The sequence below is a fragment of the Aquarana catesbeiana genome, linkage group LG11 (genome assembly GCF_042186555.1).
Source record: "Aquarana catesbeiana isolate 2022-GZ linkage group LG11, ASM4218655v1, whole genome shotgun sequence".
Classification (NCBI taxonomy): Eukaryota; Metazoa; Chordata; class Amphibia; order Anura; family Ranidae; genus Aquarana; species Aquarana catesbeiana.
Window position 1 is genome coordinate 216257130 of NC_133334.1, and position 23867 is coordinate 216280996.

At 42.5% G+C, this 23867-nt stretch overlaps 1 protein-coding gene across 1 annotated transcript in view; it reads left to right on the forward strand.

The window, feature by feature from the left end:
• The window catches only part of UBXN1 (UBX domain protein 1), a 41477-nt gene extending 24850 nt beyond the window's left edge, over positions 1-16627 (forward strand). The window contains exons 3-10 of the mRNA XM_073605292.1: positions 205-258; positions 336-484; positions 3102-3150; positions 4767-4958; positions 7433-7484; positions 9014-9142; positions 9435-9618; positions 16389-16627. Of these exons, the coding sequence (XP_073461393.1) occupies positions 205-258; positions 336-484; positions 3102-3150; positions 4767-4958; positions 7433-7484; positions 9014-9142; positions 9435-9618; positions 16389-16429 (850 nt within the window). The 3' untranslated portion in view covers positions 16430-16627. The remainder of the gene's footprint in view (positions 1-204; positions 259-335; positions 485-3101; positions 3151-4766; positions 4959-7432; positions 7485-9013; positions 9143-9434; positions 9619-16388) is intronic.
• Positions 16628-23867: the final 7240 nt, after the last annotated feature.

A 23867-nucleotide genomic window follows, 5' to 3' on the forward strand; every position in this document is an offset into this window, starting at 1 on the left:
TCTTTTGCCATAGAACATACATTAACATATACTTGGCATGGAGCTTCATGCTGAGGAACATCAATGCACAGATTGTGAGTGGAAAGCCCATTGTAGTTATGCCACTGGTTTCCACCCAAGATTGAATCCACCGTTTTCTAGAATTATGTTTTAACTGTTGTTGGGTTTGTTTTTAGCACAGTTATTTTTGTTTCCTTTATTCAGGGAAAAGGCAGTGTCTGCCACGGGCAACCAAGGTATAGAGTCTGCAATGGACTGGTAAGTTGGATCACCTCTGTTTACAGTATAGTAAATAGATTCCTGGACTTGCTGCCATTTCATTTTGTTTGTTTCAGGCTGATGGAACATGAAGATGACCCCGACATAGATGAACCTATTGGACCCACTGAACCTGTTGAACCCATTGGACCTGTTGAACCCGTTGAATCTGTATCCAAAGAAACACCCAGCGAGCAAGCTGAACAAGAAATGGACACAGAGTCAGGTCTGGAATTGTCACTGTTTTTCCATTGAATTGTCTTGAAGTGTGCGCAGTACCTGAACGTGACAGCAGTAATTATTTTAACGTAAAAATCCAGCTAAAGATTTAAGTAAAACTTTGTGTGTGTGAGTTGTTTTACCTGCAAAATATTTGTAATCTTGTTCAGCGAGACATGTGATTCATACATTGCCGTACTGAATAGCCAGTCAGCTGACACCCCTATTTCCTGGTTCAGCTTTGCAGATCACCTCTCCATCTGCTATTTCACTGTCCATTCAGCAGGCAGGTGACAAAAGAAGCTGTAAAGCTGAGGTAGGATATAAGAAAGTTATTTGCATAGCTGTCCCTTGTGGCACAGTGGCAGAAATGTGTGGACCACAATAGTGTCAGAATTACAAATCCACATACACAGTATATAGATCAAATTATTTTTTTATTACATTTAACTTTTCGCCTGGAGTTCTGCTTTATTCACTGCGGAATTTTTTAATTTTTTTGCACACGTGTTAAAAACATCCTTTGGGGGGGGGGCTAAAAAATTACTTAAACCCCCAAAGTATTATATTTTTTTTTCTGAGAACACAAGCTATGTAAAATAAAAAATGGTAGTTGCAGTTTTTCATATCGCACTATATTTGCGCAACTGTTTATCAAATCTATATTTTCAGTAAAAATTCACTAAAAGACTTTTTGTGCAAACACAATTTAAATCCTAGTTTTTGTGCCAAACAAGATGAGGTTGTGTCGAGTAGATAGCAGATATGTCAAACCTGCAGAAAACTACAGTATCCAAAATTTAAGTGACGTGTACCTGGTTTTGACTTGCTCCTACTTCCAGTTGCACCCCCCCCACCACACTCACAGCCTTGTCAGACATGTCACAAGTCCCAGAAAGCCGTGGGACCATTCACAAAGAGTAGTGTGGCTTGCACATGCACAGTGGGAAGCTAGCTGTGAAGCCGCAAGCTGTCACCGCCAGGTTCCCAAAGTAAACATGCCAGCGCCTGGACCCAAAGACAGCCGAAGAACCAGCTTGGGTGCGGAATACACTGGATCCCTGGACAGATAAGTGTCCTATTATTAAGCCAGCATCTACAGTATCTGTAGCTACTGACTTTTATTTGTTTCTATGGTGATGAATCGCTTTAAATGCCTTTACAAGGTCGCTTGTTCAGAGCCCGCTATAAATCAGGGACCTAAAATGATTTCTCTTACTTTGTACGCTCAAAGATACTGATTATGTTTGCTGCAGTTGTTGTTTACATATGTGTGCGCTCATATATGTGTATATGCAGGGTTATGGGGGTGCATTAAATTTTTTTTTTTTCTTTCTTCTTTTTCTGGGGGTTAATGATCTTTGTGAAATAGCTTTGGGCAGGTGATAGGTACTCTTTATTGTAACATCAGAAGTCTATTGGACCCCTGCTCTCTGCCCCAGCTGAGCCAAGCACAAAATGGAGCACTGTTGGTTTAATAAAAGTGATCTAGCAGCTGTATATGTCACCTAGAAAAGCCATGGCCTGCCTATAAAAAACAAAAATTTTTTTGACCCTTTTTAGTGCCCGGGAGTGTCGCACTCCAAGAAACTAAAATGGTTACAAAAAAACTGACAGCCATTTTAGCCTTTTGAAGGTGCGTGCCCTGTTTTCAAAAAAGACGAGATGCCCATTGTTACCTTTTTGTTAGCCAGAAAAGTCCCTGTGTACCTATTGTGATTTTTTTTTTTTTTTTTTTTTTTATTTCTGAAGGTTTGATATCTTGACTTTGGGCCTAATCCATACTCCTGGCAGAAAGCTTAACCACTATAGTACTGCTCTATAGCCAAAAGACGGCTACAGGGTGGCTCTCTAGTACTGGGAGGGCGTTCATCTACAGAACCCTGCCCCATGCGTGCCCGCTGTGTCCTTTGGATTTTTTCCTGTGTTCAGCACATCAATTTCAGAGACATGTTTACTTGCTGCCTAATATATTCCACCGACTTTCAGATGCTATTGTAACAAGATAATCAATGTTGTTCACTTAATCTGTCAGTGGTCATAATGTTATGGCGGATCAGTGTGTGTATGTGTGTATATAGTTAGTGGACTTCATCTATTTTAATTCTCCATGAAGAAATCTTGTGTTTGTGCCAAAAAGTAAACCATAGCTCACTCTCATTTTTCTAGTGTCTGTAATTTTTTTTTTTTGTAGAATAGGGACAAGTTAAAACTCCTTTTTCATTTTTTTTTTTTTTTTGTTATTGTCTTTATGTTATTGGGGAAATTTCCCTTCAGTGCCTGTCCTGAAAATGCCACAGGCAGTGAGAGAAGAACTGTATAAAATGCAGAGAATTCCCTTTTGGACAGTTGTCACCAGAATAGTTTCCCCATTGAAAGATTTATTCTCTCCTCCTATTCTAGGGACAACTCTAAAATTTTGGATTTTACATCACTTCCTGCCTAGGTAACAATGATCACCAGGAAAAATAGAAGTGGTGAATCTCCCCAGTGGGGACACAGACAGCAATACATATTTAACAGGGTTTTTTTTTCCCCTTCTATCCAAAAACATAATAGTAGGAAGACCTGCTTCTGCAAAAGATCACATTTGTTCGACTGATTGTAGTTTGTTTCCTTTACAGAAGAAAGACAAGGTTTAACTGAAGAGCAGAGGGAAAAACAGACAAAAAGGTGTGTTGCACTTACTAATTATTATGTAGAAAACCTGCGCTGGAGCGTGTAAACGAATAAGTGATAAAGCAGCCACTTCATCAATTGTGACACTAACAGCAAAAACAAATATACGAGAAAATGGCGCTAAATCAAAACACACATGTGAGTATTAAACCACAAATGAATAAATTAGTACGATTGTGAAAAATCCAGAAATTGCAATTAAAAATAAAATGTAAAACAGAAGAAGATTTGGTCCTCAAAGGCCATTTTGCAAAGGCACAAAGAAGTGACAGAGTCCTATGGACAAAGCTAAATGAATACACACAAGTCAATCCCCACACTTCAAATTTCCCTTGCATCCACCACCAAGTGACAACGCATAAATGTGCCTCTTACCAGATAAAGTAAAAACATTAAATAAATGGTCGAAATCGCTTTTTATATCCTTTTAAGCAGGATACTTCAGGCACCAGACACGTCTCCCACCAGGATTGCTCTATCAGTATTATAAATTTATTAGGAGATAAAAAAAATATATGCCCATAGTGTAATCTGTAAAACTTTTATTAAAAAGATTATTATATATTAAAACGTGCCGCAACACTTGCAGTATAATATACATAACAAAATGGGCAAAGATAATACAAGCCCCATATAGCGAAGATAAAAAGAGTAATGCTTTTTATATCGTAGCCACGCCCAGCGCGTTTTGTCAGGTAATGTCAGGGGATTGGCTAGATTCCCTGATGTGGCTTGTCTTATCTTTGCCCATTTTGTTGTGTATATTATACTGCGAGTGTTGCGGCACTTTTAACTATATAATATTCTTTTTAATAAAACTTTTACGGCTTTGTCCATAGGACTCATTCACTTTGTGCCTTTGCAAAATGGCCTTGGTGGACTAAATCTTCTGTTTCAGCACTTTTTTCATTTTTTTTTTTTAATCACAATTTCTGGATTTTTCACTATTGTATAAATTGTATTTATTTGTGGTTTAAAATGCACATGTATGTTTAGATTTAGCGCCATTTTTCTGATATTTTTACATAATAGAGATATTTGAAAAAAAAGTCCCAAAACCTTATATTTACAATTGCACCAAAAGAACACTAAAGTGCAAATAGCTTTACACATTCAGTGCAATGAAAAGGAGGTGGTACGACCCTTAACCAGTCAGTTCATAGTGTATATTTACCATTCAGTTAAGCTGGCAGGGGGAAAGAAAACACTAATTTCTTCCAGATGTGGGGTAGCATGTGGCTCATTCCAAGCACCAATACTGCTATATGTGAAAAGTCCTTAGCCCTGTGTATGCTACGACTTGAGCATCTTGCAGCAGGGCAAAAACTTAAGTTAACATTTAACTGTTGGTAGAGGTGAGGAAGCAAAGAAAAGAGTGTATATTGTCTTGCTTAATCAGGACCAAAAAATATATATTTACCACTTGTAGCCAGTAGGTGGAGCTGCAGGATATTTACCCCTCTTTACTAGGCTGACTTTATCACTGTGTTGTGAATGGCCTGTGTTGTGTCAATGGCCACAACCTTGTTGCATACTGTGCACACATTGTGTTTTATGCTGTGCAACTACAGTGTACATTGCCCAATAAATCTTTAGGATTATATCTATAGGATGATGGAACTGATAGCCCAAAAGCAACAAGAACGTGAAGATCGAGAAAAACGAGAGCGTATTGAACAGGAGAAACAGAGGCGAAAACAGGGACAAGAGTTAATTGCAATCAAACAAAAACTTCAAGAGCAAGAGATGCAAAAAGCAGTGGAAGAGAGGAGGCGAGAAAAGCAAGAGGAGAGACTGGCCAGGTTGGTTCTTGTATGTAGGGGTCCGGAAAATAAATGAGTGTCACAAAAAAAAAGTTGTTCAAGGCCTTGTTCAGCTTGTATAAGAGCAGTGTGTATAGCAAGCAGTGAACCCTTTGGTTGAAGCCTTTAATGCACCAATTGGCTCCAGTTTGGGGGTAAACTCGGATCTTAATGAAAGTGTTAATGTTTACGTAAAACAAGCTGCAATCTAGGTAAGATTTGTGTTGAACCTCCCCAAACTGGACCTAAAAGAGATATTTGAAGGCCTTGTTCACACGAGACATTTTAATCAGTGCACCATGAAGGACCATGTTTGGTGTTGCATGCATCCCCATGCTGGCAGTCCCAGTACTGTCTATTGGGACGCACGGATACAGCCAATGCTCCCATGTGACATCCAGGCGGGCGATTGTCTGCCAGTTCCCCAACAAGAGGTTATTTGTTTCAACCAAGTCTAGGTAATGTGTTGGACAAGGCGAGAGAGAGAGAAAAAGCAGGTATTTCCTTCCAAAAAAAACAGTCCAGTTATCAAAAATGTTTTTTCTTCAGGACTCATGCACATAAATGTAATTGCATATGTATAGACATACAGCAAAAAAAAAAAAATATGCTTGTATTTGTGGTGCCTGGGAGCCCCAGGTACTGTGCAGTTCTGCAAATAGGAAGGAATTACAAAAACTGCTGTATGCGTGTAAACGCTAGTACATGTGTTTACACGCACGTTGTATGGGTGTGTTTTCCTGAATACGCATGCTTCACGTTTGAAAAAGATACTCCCAAATGCACGTGCCTGTAAAATGCAAGTACCGGCATTTACATGTACACCCCTGTACATTGTATTTTGCAATGAACTCCTATGAATACACTTGCATAGCGGCTGCAAATACAAGCGTATTTTATGCAGTACACCCCATACACCTGCAAATCCATCTCTGTGTTTGGGCCCTTAGACAGCTGGCAAGAAAACTAGCAGCTAACTAAAGTCCAAAAAATCCACACAACAAAAAACGGTTTCTTCATAACCCAGCTCTGTAGCACAGGCAAATTCAGATTGATGCTCAATTTGAAATAACTGAACTTCCTTGTATCCGATTCATAAAGATGCATTTCTAGCAGCCATAGACTTGAAAGGTGCCTTGAAAAAGTATTCATACCCCTTGAAATTTTCCACATTTTGTCATGTTACAACCAAAAACTTAAATGTATTTTATTGGGATTTTATGTAGATAGACCAACACAAAGTGGCACAGGAAGTGGAAGGAAAATGATAAATAGTTTTCAAAATGTTTTACAAATATCTGAAAAGTGTGGTGTGCATTTGTATTCACCCCCCCCCCCCCCCCAGTCAATACTTTGCAGAACCACCTTTTGCTGCAAGTCTTTTTGGGTATGTCTCTACCAGCTTCCCACATCTAGATAGTGACATTTTTGCCCATTCTTCTTTGCAGAATAGTTCAAGCTCTAACTGCAACTTTCAAGTCTTGCCACAGATTCTCAATTGGATTTAGGTCTGGACGTTGACTGGGCCATTCTAACACATGAATATGCTTTGATCCAAACCATTCCATTGTAGCTCTGGCTGTATGTTTAGGGTGGTTGTCCTGCTAGAAGGTGAACCTCCGCCTCAGTCTTCAGTATTTTGCAGACTCTAACAGGTTTTCTTCTAAGATTGCCCTGTATTTGGCTCTATCCATCTTCTCATAAACTCTGACCAGCTTCCCTGTCCCTGCTGAAGAAAAGCTTCCCCACAAGATGGGTACCGTCACCACCATGTTTCACGGTGGGGATGGTGTGTTCGGGGTGATGTGCAGTGTTAGTTTTCCGCTACACAGCGTTTTTTTGCTTTTAGGCCAAAAAGTTCAATTTTGGTCTCGTTTGACCAGAGCACCTTCTTTCACATGTTTGCTATGTCTCCTATAAGGCTTCTCGCAAACTGCAAACGTGACTTCTTATGGCTTTCTTTCAACAATGGCTTTATTCTTGCCACTCTTCTAGAAAGGGCAGATTTGTGGAGTGCACGACTAATAGTTGTCCTGTGGACAGATTCTTTCACCTGAGCTGTGGATCTCTGCAGCTCCTCCAGAGTTACCATGGGCCTCTCAGCTGCTTCTCTGATTAAAACTCTCCTTGCCCGGCCTGTCAGTTTGAGCATTTAGGATCACTTAAAGTTTGGAGATGTTAAGAGGTGAAAAGGAGCAAATGTGTCCAAACAACAGACTAAAAATCCCAGGTAGATGTGCAATACATTGAACAAAGCTCTCAAATATGCTCAATTAAAGTATAAAAGAAGATGATTTAGAAGAGGAAAATGGGATTTGGCCCAGTGTTTCCCATCTCTTTTATCGGAGCAGTGGAGGTGCTGAGAAAAGACTTCAATATGTCGATTTTCTGAAAAGAACACTAACCACTAACAGCTGCTATATTCTGCTGCATGATGGATGGCAGAAGCTTTTATATGCATTTCTCATTTACAGAGAGCGTGTCCGGGAAAAAATTGCAAGGGATAAAGCCGAGAGAGCCAGAAGGGTGAGTACAAGCTGCTGCATTTTCTTACCTTCAGGAAAGGCACAGGAGTATCCCTCTAGTTGTTGGGTAGTAAATACTGAAGGCTTTGTCGAATGAAAACTCCTCCTACACGCTTTAACCAGACACTGATAGAAGTCACAAGACTGCTATATACTGCTGATGTGAAAAGGTATTAAGCAGGTTATATTTACTAAATATAATAAGATACATTTCCATATTCTGTGTACTTTTGGGGACCAGATACATTGAATGCAGGGTCCTGGGTTTAGTAACATTTTAAATGACACCCAATTGCATTGTACTTAGAAGAGTTAGAAAAAACTGAGTGCAGGGTGTTATGCACCTTCCCCCAGAGACGTCAGGGCTGCTAAGGCAGTACAATCAGTCCTGTTGTACTGGGCCCTATCAGCTCTACAGGGGGGGCCCCCAGCAGCTTTGTAGTTAATTTCTTCCAAATAAAAAAACAGGCCTTCCTAAACTGCACCCCTCTTCCTGCTTGTTTAAGGGGGTGTATAATTACGTTCTCCTGGGCTTCATCGGGTTAACAGAGGGACCCAGGGGGTGAGAGCAGAGGAGGGACTTTTTTTTTTTTTTTTCGGGATGCAGGTTGTAGTGCCGGCCAGCCGGCTGCCCATTGCCTTCCCTTATGGAGTGATCTTGTGTACATGCTCCACTCTGCTCCCTCAGGTGCTGAGACTGATGGGAAGTGGCTAACAGCAGGGAACAGCAAGTCTAAAGTTGACAGTGGCAGCAGGTGGTGTGGCTGATCTGTGAAGTACACTAATATGTTTAGAGTGCTCAGAATTTTCACTGTGCTTATTTTATGATCATCAGCCTTATGGTAATTGCACAGCAGGTGCTGTATGGCTCTGTCAAAGTGTGACATGGCTGTTGGGTGCTGGCTTTGATAACGTATGGCTGTGCTTCGTGTTACAGACTTAACACAGTACAGCTATAACAAATTCAGCACCCAACAGCCATGGACACTTTGACAGAGCCATAAAGCACCTGCTGTGTTGTGTGATTACCATAATGCTGATAACCAGCACAGTGAGACACTACTTTACACTTGCGTTTGGAAATGCAGTAAAAACACGCAGCTGAGCTGCTTTTTTTACCACCCCCAACCACTCCCCTTTAACACTTTTACACCCCAGTAACCCATATGTGCAGCAGCAAAAAAGCTTTAACCCCCATACGCTGCGCATATGCATCCCTGGGCAATCCATGTTTGTGCTAAAAGCGTGCCTCTTGCGTGCACAAAGACCGAGCTGCCAAAAACAGCTCTTGGTCGCAAGAAAACATCAGTAGCCAGCTGGACTAGGTCAGGGGCGGGGCCAGAGTTGGGGCTGAGGGTGGGGTCAAAGGAAGTCCCCATGATTTCTAAAAATGGCCCTGGATAATGTCACCACAGTGATAATGAGCACAACATCCCCTGAGCCTTCCAGATAATAGCTCCTAGTACTATCTATAGGACAGATGGTAGGTACATTTGTATTATTCCAACTTGTAATTCTCCTTTCTTTCAGTATGGTGGAGAGACATCAGATCCAATATCCCCTCCAGCAGAGACACCTGTTCAAGCCCCCGCACTCTCCCCATCTTCTCCAACACAGGAGCCACCTACTAAGAAGGAGTATGATCAGTGTCGTATACAGGTAAATCCAGGAACACTGAATTACACTGTGTGCTATCTAGAACACATCTCTATTGAATGATTATCAAAGCTTGCACAAATCTATCATATCTTGAATAAGGTAAATCTTCCAGAAAATTGTAAATTTTTAAATATTTTTGAAGCCATTGTTTTTAGTTGCGAAGCAGAAATGATGTTTATATTGCAGAATGGAAAAATTCCCAATGGCAGTAATATATGTTATGGAAAATGATGAAGTTTTATAGGTGATGTCAATCATTTTTATAGTAGCACAAAACTGTTCTTGCTCTCAGGTCCGCCTTTTGGATGGCACTGCCCTATCACAAACATTTCGTGCACGAGAGCAGCTGGCTGCTGTCCGATTGTATGTGGAATTAAATTGGCCCGGTGGCGTAGAAGAACCTTTTAACCTTTTGACTAGCTTCCCACGAAGGGTGTTTACTGAAGAAGATATGGAAAAACCACTGCAGGAGCTTGGTGAGTGTCTCACAGGAGAAAATACTGCAGGTTTTCTATAGGGATGACGACTTTAAATTATTTGTATTTTGTTTTTGTTCTTTAAATTCCATTCATATCAGAATTGGTTGTTAGAAGAAAATAGCATTTGTCAAATCTCTGTTGGAATTCTTGAGTGTACTGGGGTGATTTTTCGAATAAACATTTGAAAATTTACCATTGAATGGCCAGATTTAGTCACAAATCACCTGCAACAACATACTTCCGAAAACCTTGCATTTCGCCCCTGTTTATAGATGGGCTTCAAATAGCTAGTAATGATAGTTGGGGTTACGATAGGGTTCCACAAGCAAGGTAACAAAAGAGTGTGATCCCATATCGCTTAAGATGGTCAAGAGATGTTGCAGCCATCCCCAACTTGGTTCCAGGTATTGGTGGAAAACTACAGCACTACATCCCACTATGTTAACAACATAGCTGGTGATGGCGCCTTGAATGTGAAATTGGAATATTGTAGCTGCCCCTTTTAAACAAGTGAAAAAATCACTCCTGCATACACATAAACTATAAGTAAAGGTGTTGGCATTAACCACTTCAGCCCCGGACCATTTGGCTGCCTAAAGACCAGAGGACTTTTTCCAATTTGGCACTGCGTCGCTTTAACTGCTAATTGCGCGGTACTGCAATGCTGTACCCAAACGAAATTTGCATCCTTTTCTTCCCACAAATAGAGCTTTCTTTTGATGGTATTTGATCACCTTTGCGGTTTTTATTTTTTGCGCTATAAACGGAAAAAGACCGAACATTTGGAAAAAAAATGATATTTTTTACTTTTTGTTATAAAAAAAATCCAATAAACTCAATTTTAGTCATACATTTAGGCCAAAATGTATTCGGCCACAAGTCTTTGGTTAAAAAAATGTCAATAAACGTATATTTATTGGTTTGCGCAAAAGTTATAGCATCTACAAGCTAGGGTACATTTTCTGGAATTTACACAGCTTTTAGTTTATGACTGCCTATGTCATTTCCTGAGGTGCTAAAATGGCAGGGCAGTACAAAACCCCCCCAAATGACCCCATTTTGGAAAGTAGACACCCCAAGGAAATTGCTGAGAGGCATGTTGAGCCCATTGAATATTATTTTTTTTGTCCCAAGTGATTGAATAATGACAAAAGAAAAAAAAAAATTACAAAAAGTTGTCACTAAATGATATATTGCTCACACAGTCCATGGGCATATGTGGAATTGCACCCCAAAATACATTCCGCTGCTTCTCCTGAGTATGGGGATACCACATGTGTGGGACTTTTTGGGAGCCTAGACGCGTACGGGGCCCCGAAAACCAATCACCGCCTTCAGGATTTCTAAGGGCGTAATTTTTTTATTTCACTCCTCACTACCTATCACAGTTTTGAAGGCCATAAAATGCCCAGATGGCACACCCCCCCACATGACCCCATTTTGGAAGGTAGATACCCCAAGCTATTTGCTGAGAGGCATGTTGAGTCCGTGGAATATTTTATATTTTGACACAAGTTGCGGGAAAGTGACACATTTTTGGGGTTTTTTTTGCACAAAGTTGTCACTAAATGATATATTGCTCAAACATGCCATGGGCATATGTGGAATTGCACCCCAAAATACATTTAGCTGCTTCTCCTGAGTATGGGGATACCACATGTGTGGGACTTTTTGGGAGCCTAGCCGCGTACAGGGCCCCGAAAACCAATCACCGCCTTCAGGATTTCTAAGGGTGTAAATTTTTGATTTCACTCTTCACTGCCTATCACAGTTTTGGAGGCCATGGAATGCCCAGGTGGCACAAAACCCCCCCAATGACCCCATTTTGGAAAGTAGACACCCCAAGCTATTTGCTGAGAGGCATGGTGAGTATTTCGCAGCTCTCATTTGTTTTTGAAAATGAAGAAAGACAAGAAAAAACATTTTTTTTTCTTTTTTCAATTTTCAAAACTTTGTGACAAAAAGTGAGGACTGCAAAATACTCACTATACCTCTCAGCAAATAGCTTGGGGTGTCTACTTTCCAAAATGGGGTCATTTGGGGGGGGGGGGTTTGTGCCACCTGGGCATTCCATGACCTCCGAAACTGTGATAGGCAGTGAAGAGTGAAATCAAAAATTTACGCCCTAAGAAAGCCTGAAGGCGGTGCTTGGTTTTCGGGGTCCCGTACGCGGCTAGGCTCCCAAAAAGTCTCACACATGTGGTATCCCCGTCTCAGGAGAAGCAACAGAATGTATTTTGGGGTGTAATTTCACATATTCCCATGGCATGTTTGAGCAATATATCATTTAGAGACAACTTTTGTCCAAAGTTGAAAAAAAAAAAAAAAAATTGTCTCTTTCCCGCAACTTGTATCACAATATAAAATATTCCATTGACTCGACATGACTCTCAGCAAATAGCTTGGGGTGTCTACTTTCCAAAATGGGGTCATTTGGGGGGGTTTTGAACTGTCCTGGCATTTTATGCACAACATTTAGAAGCTTATGCCACACATCACCCACTCTTCTAACCACTTGAAGACAAAGCCCTTTCTGACACTTTTTGTTTACATGAAAAAAATATTTTTTTTTTTTGCAAGAAAATTACTTTGAACCCCCAAACATTATATATTTTTTTAAAGATTTACAGATTAAAATGGTGGGTGTTTCATTTTTTGTTTTCACACAGTATTTGCGCAGCGATTTTTCAAACGCATTTTTTGGGGAAAAAAGACACTTTTTTAAATTTTAATGCACTAAAACACACTATATTGCCCAAATGTTTTGATGAAATAAAGATGATCTTAGGCTGAGTACATGGATACCAAACATGACATGCTTTAAAATTGCGCACAAACGTGCAGTGGCGACAAACTAAATACATTTTTAAAAGCCTTTACAGGTTACCACTTTAGATTTACAGAGGAGGTCTACTGCTAAAATTACTGCCCTCGATCTGACGTTTGCGGTGACACCTCAGATGCATGGTGCAATTGTTGATTACATTTGACGCCAGACCGACGCTTGCGTTCGCCTTTGCGCGAGAGCAGGGGGGGACAGGGGTGCTTTTTTTTTTTTTTTTTTTTTATTATTATTTTTTTGCTTTTTATCTTATTTTTAAACTTTTTCTTTCATTTTTTTTTTTTTTTATCATTTTTATTGTTATCTCAGGGAATGTAAATATCCCTTATGATAGCAATAGGTAGTGACAGGTACTCTTTTATGAAGAAATTGGGGTCTATTAGACCCTAGATCTCTCCTCTGCCCTTAAAGCCTCTGACCACACCAAGATCGGTGTGATAAAATGCTTTCCCAATTTCCCAATGGCGCTGTTTACATCCGGCAAAATCTAAGTCATGAAATGCTCGTAGCTTCCGGTTTCTTAGGCCATAGAGATGTTTGGAGCCACTCTGGTCTCTGATCAGCTCTATGGTCAGCTGGCTGAATCACCGGCTGCATTCTCAGGTTCCCTGTTGAGACAGGAGAGCCAGAGAAAAACACGGAAGACGGTGGTGGTGGGGGGGGGATTCCCTCCCACTGCTTGTAAAAGCAGTCTAGAGGCTAATTAGCCACTAGGATTCTTTTACATGAAAGCCGACCGCTGGCTGAAAAGAATGATACCAAGATGATACCTAAACCTGCAGGCATCATTCTGGTACAACCATTCAAAGTCGTAAATGGCGTACCTGAAGACAAAAAAATGGTTACCAATAAAGCACAGTAAACGGTAAAGTATAAAAAATTGCATACCTGAAAAGCAAACATGATAATACATAATAACAATAAAACATTGCAGAATAGAATACAGTAAAAAAGAGCAGAACAATAGAGAGAGAGAGAACAATAAAACGACAACTATTTTTTTTTATTTTATATATATATATATATTTTTTTTTTTTTTACACTTTTTTTTTGTAACTAACTTTTATAACTGTAACCGGTTCCAGGTTCGGGTCTCTCAAAATGCGATGGCATCTTGGGAGACCCTGTGAAAGTGTGCCTAGTCTGTGCAATGCTGCACCCTACGCTAATACTCAACTAGTGAATGGTAGTGTTCAAAACATTCACCAATGCAAAGACCAGGATTGTCAGGACAGGAGGGACAATAATAGCGGGTGTCACGCCTATATCCGCGCTTGCTGCAGACACAACATCTTTTTTGGGGGGTTTGTTGGGTAGGGGTACTCGGGAGGACATAAAGAAAATGCCTCTCATGCAGCCAACTGCATTTGGTTGGGGATGTGAATGGGGGAAGTACGGGCGCTGCAGAAGTGGTGGGTTCCCAATTAGGATTGGCGAATGCAGCAGGAAGGGCATCTTCTTCTTGGTGGCAGCGGGACACTACTTGTGCTTGCCACCTCGCCAGCCTGAACTGCACTTATGGGACTCACCACGTCACCAAGTGTTAGTGCAGTGCTGGTTTGACTATGACCGGGGTGTACTAGGCCGCTGGTGCTTGCCAGTTCACCAAAACGCTACCAAAAAAACTGTTAGCGATCGCAGGGATCAGGCCTGACTCTGCGAACGCTGCAGTTATGTGTTTAGTGTTTTGTAAGTGACAGTGATCGATCGATATTGCACTTGGGTGGGCTGGGCCGGGCGGAGGGGCAAAACGCAGGTGCTAGCAGGTATCTGGGCTGATCCCGCTAACACTGCGTTTTTTGGGAACCCTAAACTGCTGGGGACGCTAGTATAGATCTGATATTGATCCGTTCAGATACTATACCACTAAGGGAGGCGTATGCTGCGTGCGTGGGTGTTAGCGGTACTGGCGCTAATCTGACGCTGCCTGGGGCGACGCATATCACCGCCGGGCGATCGGGGGGCTAAACCTTTATTCGGTAATAAACGGCGGGTTCCCTGACACTATAAAAAATAAACGAACTAACCAGCGTCACCTGTAACAGTTATACGGTGATCAGTGGTGAAAGGGTTAACTAGGGGGCAATCAAGGGGTTAAAACATTTATTAGGTAGTATATGGGGGTCCCTGACGCTATAAAACGCTGACGGCGAACCTAAATATTTACTTCCCTAACTAGCGTCACCAGTGACACTAATACAGCGATCAGAAAAATGATCGCTTAGAGACACTGGCGACGGGGGGTGATCAAGGGGTTAAAACTTTATTAGGGGGGGTTAGGGGGGTACCCTAGACCTAAAGGGGGCCTAACACTAACTGCCCTACCACACTAACTGTCACAAACTGACACCATGCAGTAATCAGAAAAAAAAAAAAACTGCTTGGTGTCAGTGTGACAGGGGGGGATCGGGGGGTAAAGGGGGTTGTAATGTGTGCCTGGCATGTTCTACTGTGTGTGTAGTGTTGGTGCACTCACATTGCAGTCTTCTCTCCTCGGTGCCGGAACGGAAAATACCGAGCCTAGGAGAGATGACATCATTTCCTCTGCCTCTGTGTACTACACAGAGGCAGGGGAAGATTCTCATTGGCTGGGAGCGATCGCGAGGGGGGGGCCACGAATGGATGGCCTCCCCCTCATCTCTGATCGCTGCCAGACCAAAGCCGACCGCCTCGGACCCCGCGCCTGCGGGAAGGCAATCACGTACCAGGTACGTGATTTTGCCTGCGCGTGCCATTCTGCCGCAGTATATCTGCGTGAGGCGGTCGTCAAGTGGTTAACAATCATCAAATATAATAGCATGTGCCATACATAATATACATGTACAATGCAAACTGAGAAGTCCAATGTGACAATACCCAACGCCAAATACAAAACTTTTTAAAACATAGAATAAAGTGCTTCTAAATGGATGTGTCTTCAAAAATGCTTCGCCACGAGTGCTCATGAGGTAGATGGCAACTCACCAAAGGTGTTTGACCTCTTTTTACAGTAGGTCAAAATGCGCTTTTGGAAAAATCTGATGGATTCCCAGGTTTGCACCTCTCCATTATAAAACTCCCTCTGGACAAGGCTGGTGATGTGAGAACACACTTGCGTTTCTGGGCTTTGTCCTTATGAAGAACATTGAGGTAATGCCAGGAGTTTTCTGGTATGACTTCTTGGCATTTGGAGGCAAAAGTACTTCTAAAGTTTTATCAGGAATACCTTGTTCAAGGGCTTCCTTTATTAAACCAATGGCGATAATCCCCGCTTCCCCATGAGCACTCGTGGTGAAGTGTTTTTGAAGACACATTCATTTAGAAGCACTTTATTCAATGTTTTTAAAAAGTTTCATATTTGGTGTTGGGTATTGTCACATTGGACTTCTCAGTATGCATTTTACATGTACAGTATATTATGTATGGCACATGCTATTATATTTCATTCACTTTTTATTTGATGATTGTTAGCGCCAACACCTTTTATTTACAGTTTGTGACTTCCCACTATGTATCATTGCCAAAAATTGAATCCACTATCATTGCGAATATATATATTCAGTAAATTTATTTAAATTATTAAAGCGTTCATATATGACAATAGTCAGTATTTTTATTTTTATCTGGTCTCCACCCCTTTTTAAGTTCTGTAATAACCAAAAAAAAGTGCAGTTTATGATAGTAAACAGCTTTGAGTGAATGAATTGAGGTGTGGCGAACTGTTACAGAACAGTGTTTGTTTTTTTTTGGTTTTTTTATTGCTATACTTGCCAGCATTCTGTATTACCTGATAATGTAGCTCATCTCCAGCCACAGAGATGCCACACAAATTTATATGAAGACAGGGTAGATATTTCTTATAATACTTGTTTTTAAAACGTTCTTTTGCCATTTTTTTGATCCACATTTTGTGTTTACTCATTCTTCTTCCTCATGAATTTTGCAGGTTTGGTGCCTTCAGCTGTCTTAATTGTCGCTAAAAAGTAAACTGCACAAAAATCTTTCCTGTGTAAAGACCACCAAAATAGAAGAGACCGAAGAATGATGGCCGAGAAACCAGTGTGGACAAACCTGACCGCTATCTTTCTGCAAGGATCACACAGACTATTGCCCTCATCTCCCCAAACTGTGATGTGCTAGCATATATATTTTAATGGGGAAATAAACCATTGTGTGAAATCCTTATCTAGTTTCATGCTTATCTGACTAAAACCCCAGGTTGTTTGAATCTGAATCATGATAATAGGAAAGGTTATTTTTTTTAAAGATGATGCCATACCTCGATGCTGTTAAAGGAATTGTAAAGTCTCAGACTTTTTCACCTTAATGCATTCTTTGCAAACCTTCTGTGCTGCAGCTGCCCCCCAGAGACCCCCTTTTTCTTACCTGAACCCGATCATTCCAGCGACGAGCCCAGCAGCTCCAGCCACTATCTCGGGTCCTCATTGGATAGATTGATAGCAGTAGGATCCATGGGCTCCCACTGCTGTCATTCGAATCCAGGGACATGGGGGGCAGGGCCGAGTCCTGCTGTCTTTTGTCAGTGGACGCAACAGCAGGACTCGAGAGCGCGCCCGCACGAGTAACCCCCATGGAAATTGGCTCTCCGTGGGGGCACTCGCCGAAGAGGGGGACCCCAGAAAAGGAGTATCGGAGCCGCACTGTGCAAAACCCTTGCACAGAGAAGGTAAGTATAACATGCTTGTTATTAAAAAAAATAAATAAAAAGCGAACCTTTACAATCACTTTAAAAACAGCCCATGTTGTCAGTTTTTGCCGACCATGGCTGAAGCTTGAGACCGCTCCTTGCTAAAAAAAAAAAAAAGTGTATGTATATGTGTGTGTATAATAAAAATATATATATACATACACACAGTATTTAACATGTCACCATTTTTCTAGGTAAATATATTTCTATAAAGGTGCAATTGACATGAAATTTTCACAACATGTTGGTAACAACCCATCCATACGTACAAAGAAACCAAAACGAATAAGTACAGAAATTAACCACTTAAGGACCAGAAGGATTTGCCGCCTTAATGACCAGGCTATTTTTTGCCATACGGCACTGCGTCACTTTAACTGACAATCGTGCAACGTTGTACCCAAACAAAATTTATGTCCTTTTTTCACACAAATGGGTTTCTTTTGGTGGTATTTGATCACCTCTGCGGTTTTTATTTTTTGCGCTATAAAAAAAAAATTTGGATGTGGGCATCCAATTCGCACGGCAGGAGATTGTGACAAGCTCTCTACGGAGCCGGTTTAAATATCTCCGCAGTGGCTCTGGTGCGATTTGCACAGGAGCCCTATGCGTCTTTTGGTCCATTTTAGGTCAGAATTCAGCCAAAAATTCTGGCTGAAAACGGACCTGAACCAGTGAACAAAGACGCACCGGACTCCTGCTGTGAGCCGCTGTGTGCTCATATGTGAACCCAAACGTGTGTTTATAAAGAGGCTTGTACATCCACGTTTCAAATGTATACAGTGGTGTCTGTCATCCAGCCCCTGGAAAAACTAAACAAAAATATTTCCCAAACAGAAGGGGAAAGAAAAAAGTTGGAGCTTATTGAATGACAGTGAACACATACTGGATAATGTAAAATATAAATATGGTGACTAATTGAGGTTACTGGTACTAGACTAGCCCAAATCACGTGGTGGCTGGTCACAGTAGACCAATCAGACACATGCACATACATGTGGGACATAGACAACATCGAACAAATATACACTGGGTCACAGGATTGCAAAAGTAAGTGCACACCCATGAACCAGAAGCAATGCATGTCCAAAAAAAGCTTTGGCCATACTTCTCTTAAGCTCGGTTTACCTATATGCAAATTGGATGCGTTTAACCACATCCAAATTGCATAACGTGAATTGAACTGGCTTTCAAATGAGCTGGTTCACACGTGTGGTGCGGTTTTGGGTCCGGTTCAGGTGCGGTTTTGGGTCCGGTTCAGGTGCAATTTCAGTAAAAATTTGCATAAGAAACATGGTGAACAAAATCGCACCGGACTGCAGCACTGAAACCGCGGCTGCATATGTGTGAACCCAGCCTTAAAAGAAGTATGTGTTTTTCTTTTCTTTTTTTTCCCCATATTCATTCTTACCTAGGTCACAGCTCTCTGCTCATCTCCCTCCTCCATCATTGGAGCGCCAAGCTGTGGAGAGGGCGGAGCGGGCCTTCTCAGCAGCTCGCCAAGTGCCTGAGACCGGTGGCAGTCCAGGCACCTGGTGGATCCAGACATCCATTGTTGTGATGACGCGGTGCCTGGACAGATATCTGTGATGTCAGCAGAGAGCGGACTTCAGTCCACTCTCTGCTGAAAACATGTCACAGGAGTGCAAAACGAATTGCACTCCTGTGATCCATAGGAGAAGCCAAGCCAAACGAGCTTTGGCTGGACTTCTCCTTTAAGAACCCAGAAGAGCCGACAGCCTCCTGATGACATCACACAAAAACATGGAGTTGCGGGACCCGATCAATGGCAGTAGAGAAGAGGATTCTGCAGGACAACGCTGGATCCACTGAGCAGCTGAATTTTCCAGAACATACCATCTTGTAAGCTGGGGCTAGGGAAAAAAGGGGAAGAGGATGAGGGCTTTAAAGCAGATCTTCACCCCAATAAAAAGTACCTCCCCCCTCCATTTTGCTGAAAGTCCGCTCATGCTTAGACACACCTCATGATTTTGCACATGTGCAGACATGTGGGGGGTCTCTGCCAGGCCCTTTAGAGGCATTGCATGTCTATACATGAGTCTTTTTCTGTCCTGGAAGAAAGGACTCTTATTGGTCAGCACAGTGCCATCATTGCACTTGCCAAAGACTGCTGGCAATATGCTGTTACACAGCCTCCAAGGCTGGGTATGGAGTTTAAAAGCATATAGATCAGTACACTGTCAGAGGTGGGCAGCAGAAGATTATTGCCACAACAGATAAGTGCTGGAGGGGCAGGAATGGCATTGGAAATCTTTACCCCTCAGCTAGTTTCCTACCCTGTTCCCAGCTGGAAGTTAAAAGGGCAGCTATAAAGTCTATGGTGCACTAGGACAAGAGACCAACTAGGATTGCCACCCTGAGCTAGGCTTGCAGCAAGAGAGCAGGGATAGCTGCTAAGGAGGGAGGATAAAACACAGGTAAGAATATCTGACTGGTGGTAAACCATTAGTACTCAACTAAGCAGTATGGATTTAGATGGCACTATATACCTTACAATCTGATCATAAAATCAACTTTAGATTTACCAAAACTATGTGGAATGAGGACCTACCTCATCTATCCAAACAGGCAGGCCCTTGTGCTACATAGTTGTTGGTCGATCTATAGAAGATTGTAACATGTATGGTGAGCCCTACAGAGATAGTCTGTCAACAGATCTCTAGCTCCAGGCAGCCACTGCAAAGCCGAGGCAAGAGATGTGATAAAAGTTATACGCCTCAGGCTACATTCACACCGGCATGAACTGTAAAGGCAGGGATCAGATTCTTGCTGCGGCTCTCAGTTAAAACCTGGAAGCTGATTGGATTCTATGCAGAGCCGCACCCTCCAGTTTTATTAACTCTCCACCTATGACTGTAAGCATCAGTGGAGGCTGGTGCTCAAAATCAATTGCAGCCACTGTGCCCATCTGTCACTCAGATCACTGTCACTCAGCTTTCATTCTCAGTTGGGTATCTCTCACACTAATTAGTGGATGACGGTCAGTATTTGTGGATCGACCGATACTCTCTTACCTTCAGGATCCCGGCCATATCCCCGCCGACCCTCCTCGGTGCAGCCTCACAGTAGATCCTCCACTCACACTGCAGCTATCCGAGCAGCAGAGGCCGCCTCACCCCCTGGTCACATGGGGCTCCAGACCATTCCCCCCCCCCCCCCCCGATGTCACCCACAGACCCCTCTGGGTACGGCAAGGGGGCAGAGCGCTGACAATAGTGCACCGAGCCCAACTGTGCTCCCCTTCCCCGGTACCGACCTCTGCTATAATGCCATTCCTGCACCACTGCCCTCCATACTGGAAATATAGACCCCACTATACTGGAGCCTGGCCGTCCTTCTCTCCGGTACTGACTATACTCCCAGAGCAGTAAGTCAGAAAAACAGAAGTGGTGCCGCAAAAAGCAAAACCCATAGTCCTTCAGTCCCGGCCAATAAAAAGTTAGGAAAGGAGGCCAGAGACAAATGACAGTAGAGTGGGGAGTGTTCGGGGCGCATCACTTGCACCCCGAACACGATCTAAACACGGGCAAATCAGCTTTCCAGCCTGCAATCAGCTGATTGCAAGCTGGGAAGCTTCCTATAGACAGCTTTGTGTCTGGCGCCCATACACTCTTAAAGCAGAGTTCCACCCAAAAGTCCCATTTGTCTCCTCTCCCCCTCCGGTGCCACAATTGGCACCTTTTAGGGGACAGGATACCTGTTCCCACCTCTGGGAGTCCGGGCCGCCGCCCGTGACATCACCGCGGGGCTCCCTCCTCCTCTCCGTCGCTGGGCCAGTAGGAGAGAGGAGCGGGGCCTCGCGCATGCGCAGTAGGGTTTCCTGGCGTGAAGCCGTAAGGCTACACTGCCGGGTACCCTTTTACTCGCAATGGTGGCAGCAGCACCCAACAGCTAATGGAAACATCAGCTGCAGTGCTGACATCGCTGGACTCCAGGACAGGTAAGTGTCCTATTGTTAAAAGCCAGCAGTTGCAGTATGTGTAGCTGCTAGCTTCTAATTTTTTTTTTTTTGGGCGGAACACCTCTAAAGGGCTTTTTTTTTTTTTTTTTCAATAGCTTGAGGGGGGGGCGGCGCCTGTGCGCCCCCTATGGACGGGCCGCCACTGGTAAGGAATGCTTTGGTATTCATAAAGAACATTTGCAGTCTCTGACTCTTAAGCCGTGTACACACGGTTGGACTTTTCGACCGGACTGGTCCGACGGACCAAATCCGGCGGACAATCCGATCGTGTGTGGGCTCCACCGGACCTTTAGCGGACTTTTCCAGTCGCAAATCTGACGGACTTTAGATTTGGAACTTGCTTCAAATCTTTTGTGTGATCGTATGTAGTTAAGTCTGTTCGTTAGAAAGTCCGTCGGACTTTTGTAGCCGAAAAAGTCCGACCGTGTGTACGCGGCCTTAGAAGCACTGTCAAATCAACATTTATAAAAAATTACTAAATTTAGAAGCTTTGGTGTTTAGATTAGAGAGCACCTCAAGAGTGTTTCAAGCCATAAAAACACTTTTCATGTGACTAAACCTCTAACTGCATTACATTAGTGCCACCATTCCAGGAAAATCAAGACATTTTGGATAATCAATTTTATTATCATATAAAAATCTGTGGAACGTTCTTATACAAGTCTAATTCTTGTCCTCGAAAGGTAGATCTACAACTTTAGCCTGTACAAATTATACACCTTCAGCAGTCCATGCCTCTTGCTGGGCTCATTTTCTTTTATCAATTGGATTACTGACTCTTGCACCCATTAGCTCCAGAGCCGGTTTTGAAAAGGTTAATACACCCAATGTCGCCACACCTGAAAGAAAAGAATATTGAGAGAAAGTTTTTATGACTTAATAGTCCTTTAAAAAGGAAACATGTTTTGATATATGGATGCTGCTTTCAACTTCTTAGTACAGTACATGAAAAGTCTCTTCTGCAATAGATGACACTTACGTGCCCGTTTGCCATCCAGACTGACAATACTGCTGTCCAAAGAGCTCTCAACTGCTCCTTGATCCAGAGTGGAGCCACCATTACTCTATGTTCACACTTATGCGTTTTTCAGTGTGTTTTGCAGAAATGCATTTACATTCCATTTAACATGGTTTCCTATGGATGTAGTTCACAGCTGTGCATTTTGCAGCGCTGTGTTTTTTAAAAAGGGTAAGGGACTTTTGTGTTTTGCGACTAATAGACTTCAATGGAATCGCACTAAAGACGCAAGTGTTGCGTTTTTTTTTTCTCTTTAATCACTTGCCGACCAGCCATCATTAAACGGCGGCAGGTCGGCTCTACTGCGTGAATCGCCGTAGGTGTATGTCGTGCAATAGATACAGTGGACGTGCACAACGCCGCAGCCAATGCGTTTCGCCGGTGGCTGCGATGTTCGCCAGCCACCCGCGATCGCTCCACAGAGAGCCAGTACAGGGATCTGTCAATGTAAATAAAACAGTTCCCCGTTCTGTCACGGGAGTACAGAGTGATTGTCTGTTCCCAGTGATTAGGAACAGCGATCTCTCTACTCCATGTCAGTCCCCCCCCCACAGTTAGAAACACCTACCTAGGACACACTTAACCCCTTGATCGCCTCCTAGTGTTAACCCCTTCCCTGCCAATGTCATTTAAACAGTAATCAGTGCATTTTTATAGCACTGATTGCTGTATAAATGTCACTGGTCCCAAAAAAGTGGCCGATCTGTCCGCTTTAATGTTACAGTCCCGCTAACAAATCGCTGATCACCGCCTATTTTTTACTAGTAAAAAAATATATATAATAAAAATGCCATAAATCTATCCCCTATTTTGTAGACACTATAACTTTTGCACAAACCAATCAATATACACTTATTGCGATTTTCTTTACCAAAAATATGTAGAGGAATACATATTGGCCTAAACTGATGACATTTTTTTTTTTTGCATTTTTTTGGGGGGATATTTATTATAGCAAAAAGTAAAAATTGTTTTTTTCAAAATTGTTGGTCTTTTTTTGTTTATAGCGCAAAAAATAAAAAACGCAGAGGTGATCAAATACTACCAAAAGAAAGCTCTATTTGTGGGAAAAAAAGTCATACATTTTGTTTGGGTACAACGTCACATGACCGTGCAATTGTCAGTTAAAGCGGTGCAGTGCCGTATCGCAAAAAATGGCATGGTCATTAAGGGGGCAAATCCTTCTGAGGTTGAAGTGGTTAAACACACTGTGCATAGCTGGTTTCTAAGGAGCAGGCTGGGAAGCCAGTCGCCGCGTCCTAACAACCAATGAGTCATCAGCTGTCAGCGAGGTTCCCTGCTGACAGCTGAACGTAAAAAAAAAAAAAAGCTCCGCGCTCGTTGAGGGCTAACTGCCGACTTCCCACTCCTCCATCTGACAGTTCTTCAATAGGTAAGGAGGGGGGCCACCTGGTGAAGTCACCTGGTGACCCCACCCCATGCTTATTTAGGAACTGGGAGACGGAGGAGCGGCCAGTCAGCAGTTAACCTTCGTCGAGTGCGGAGCTTTTTTTTTTCCGGGTGCGGCAGGCTCCGTGATTGACTATGGATCTACATCAGGGGACATTTTTTAAAATTTTTAATAGAGAAATTAAAAATACAGTTTTTTTTTCTTTTTGACACTTTTTGGCGAATGAGCAGGAGTACAATGTACCCCACTCACATGGGGAGGGGGGGGCAGGATCTGGGGGCCCCCTTGTTAAAGGGGACTTCCATA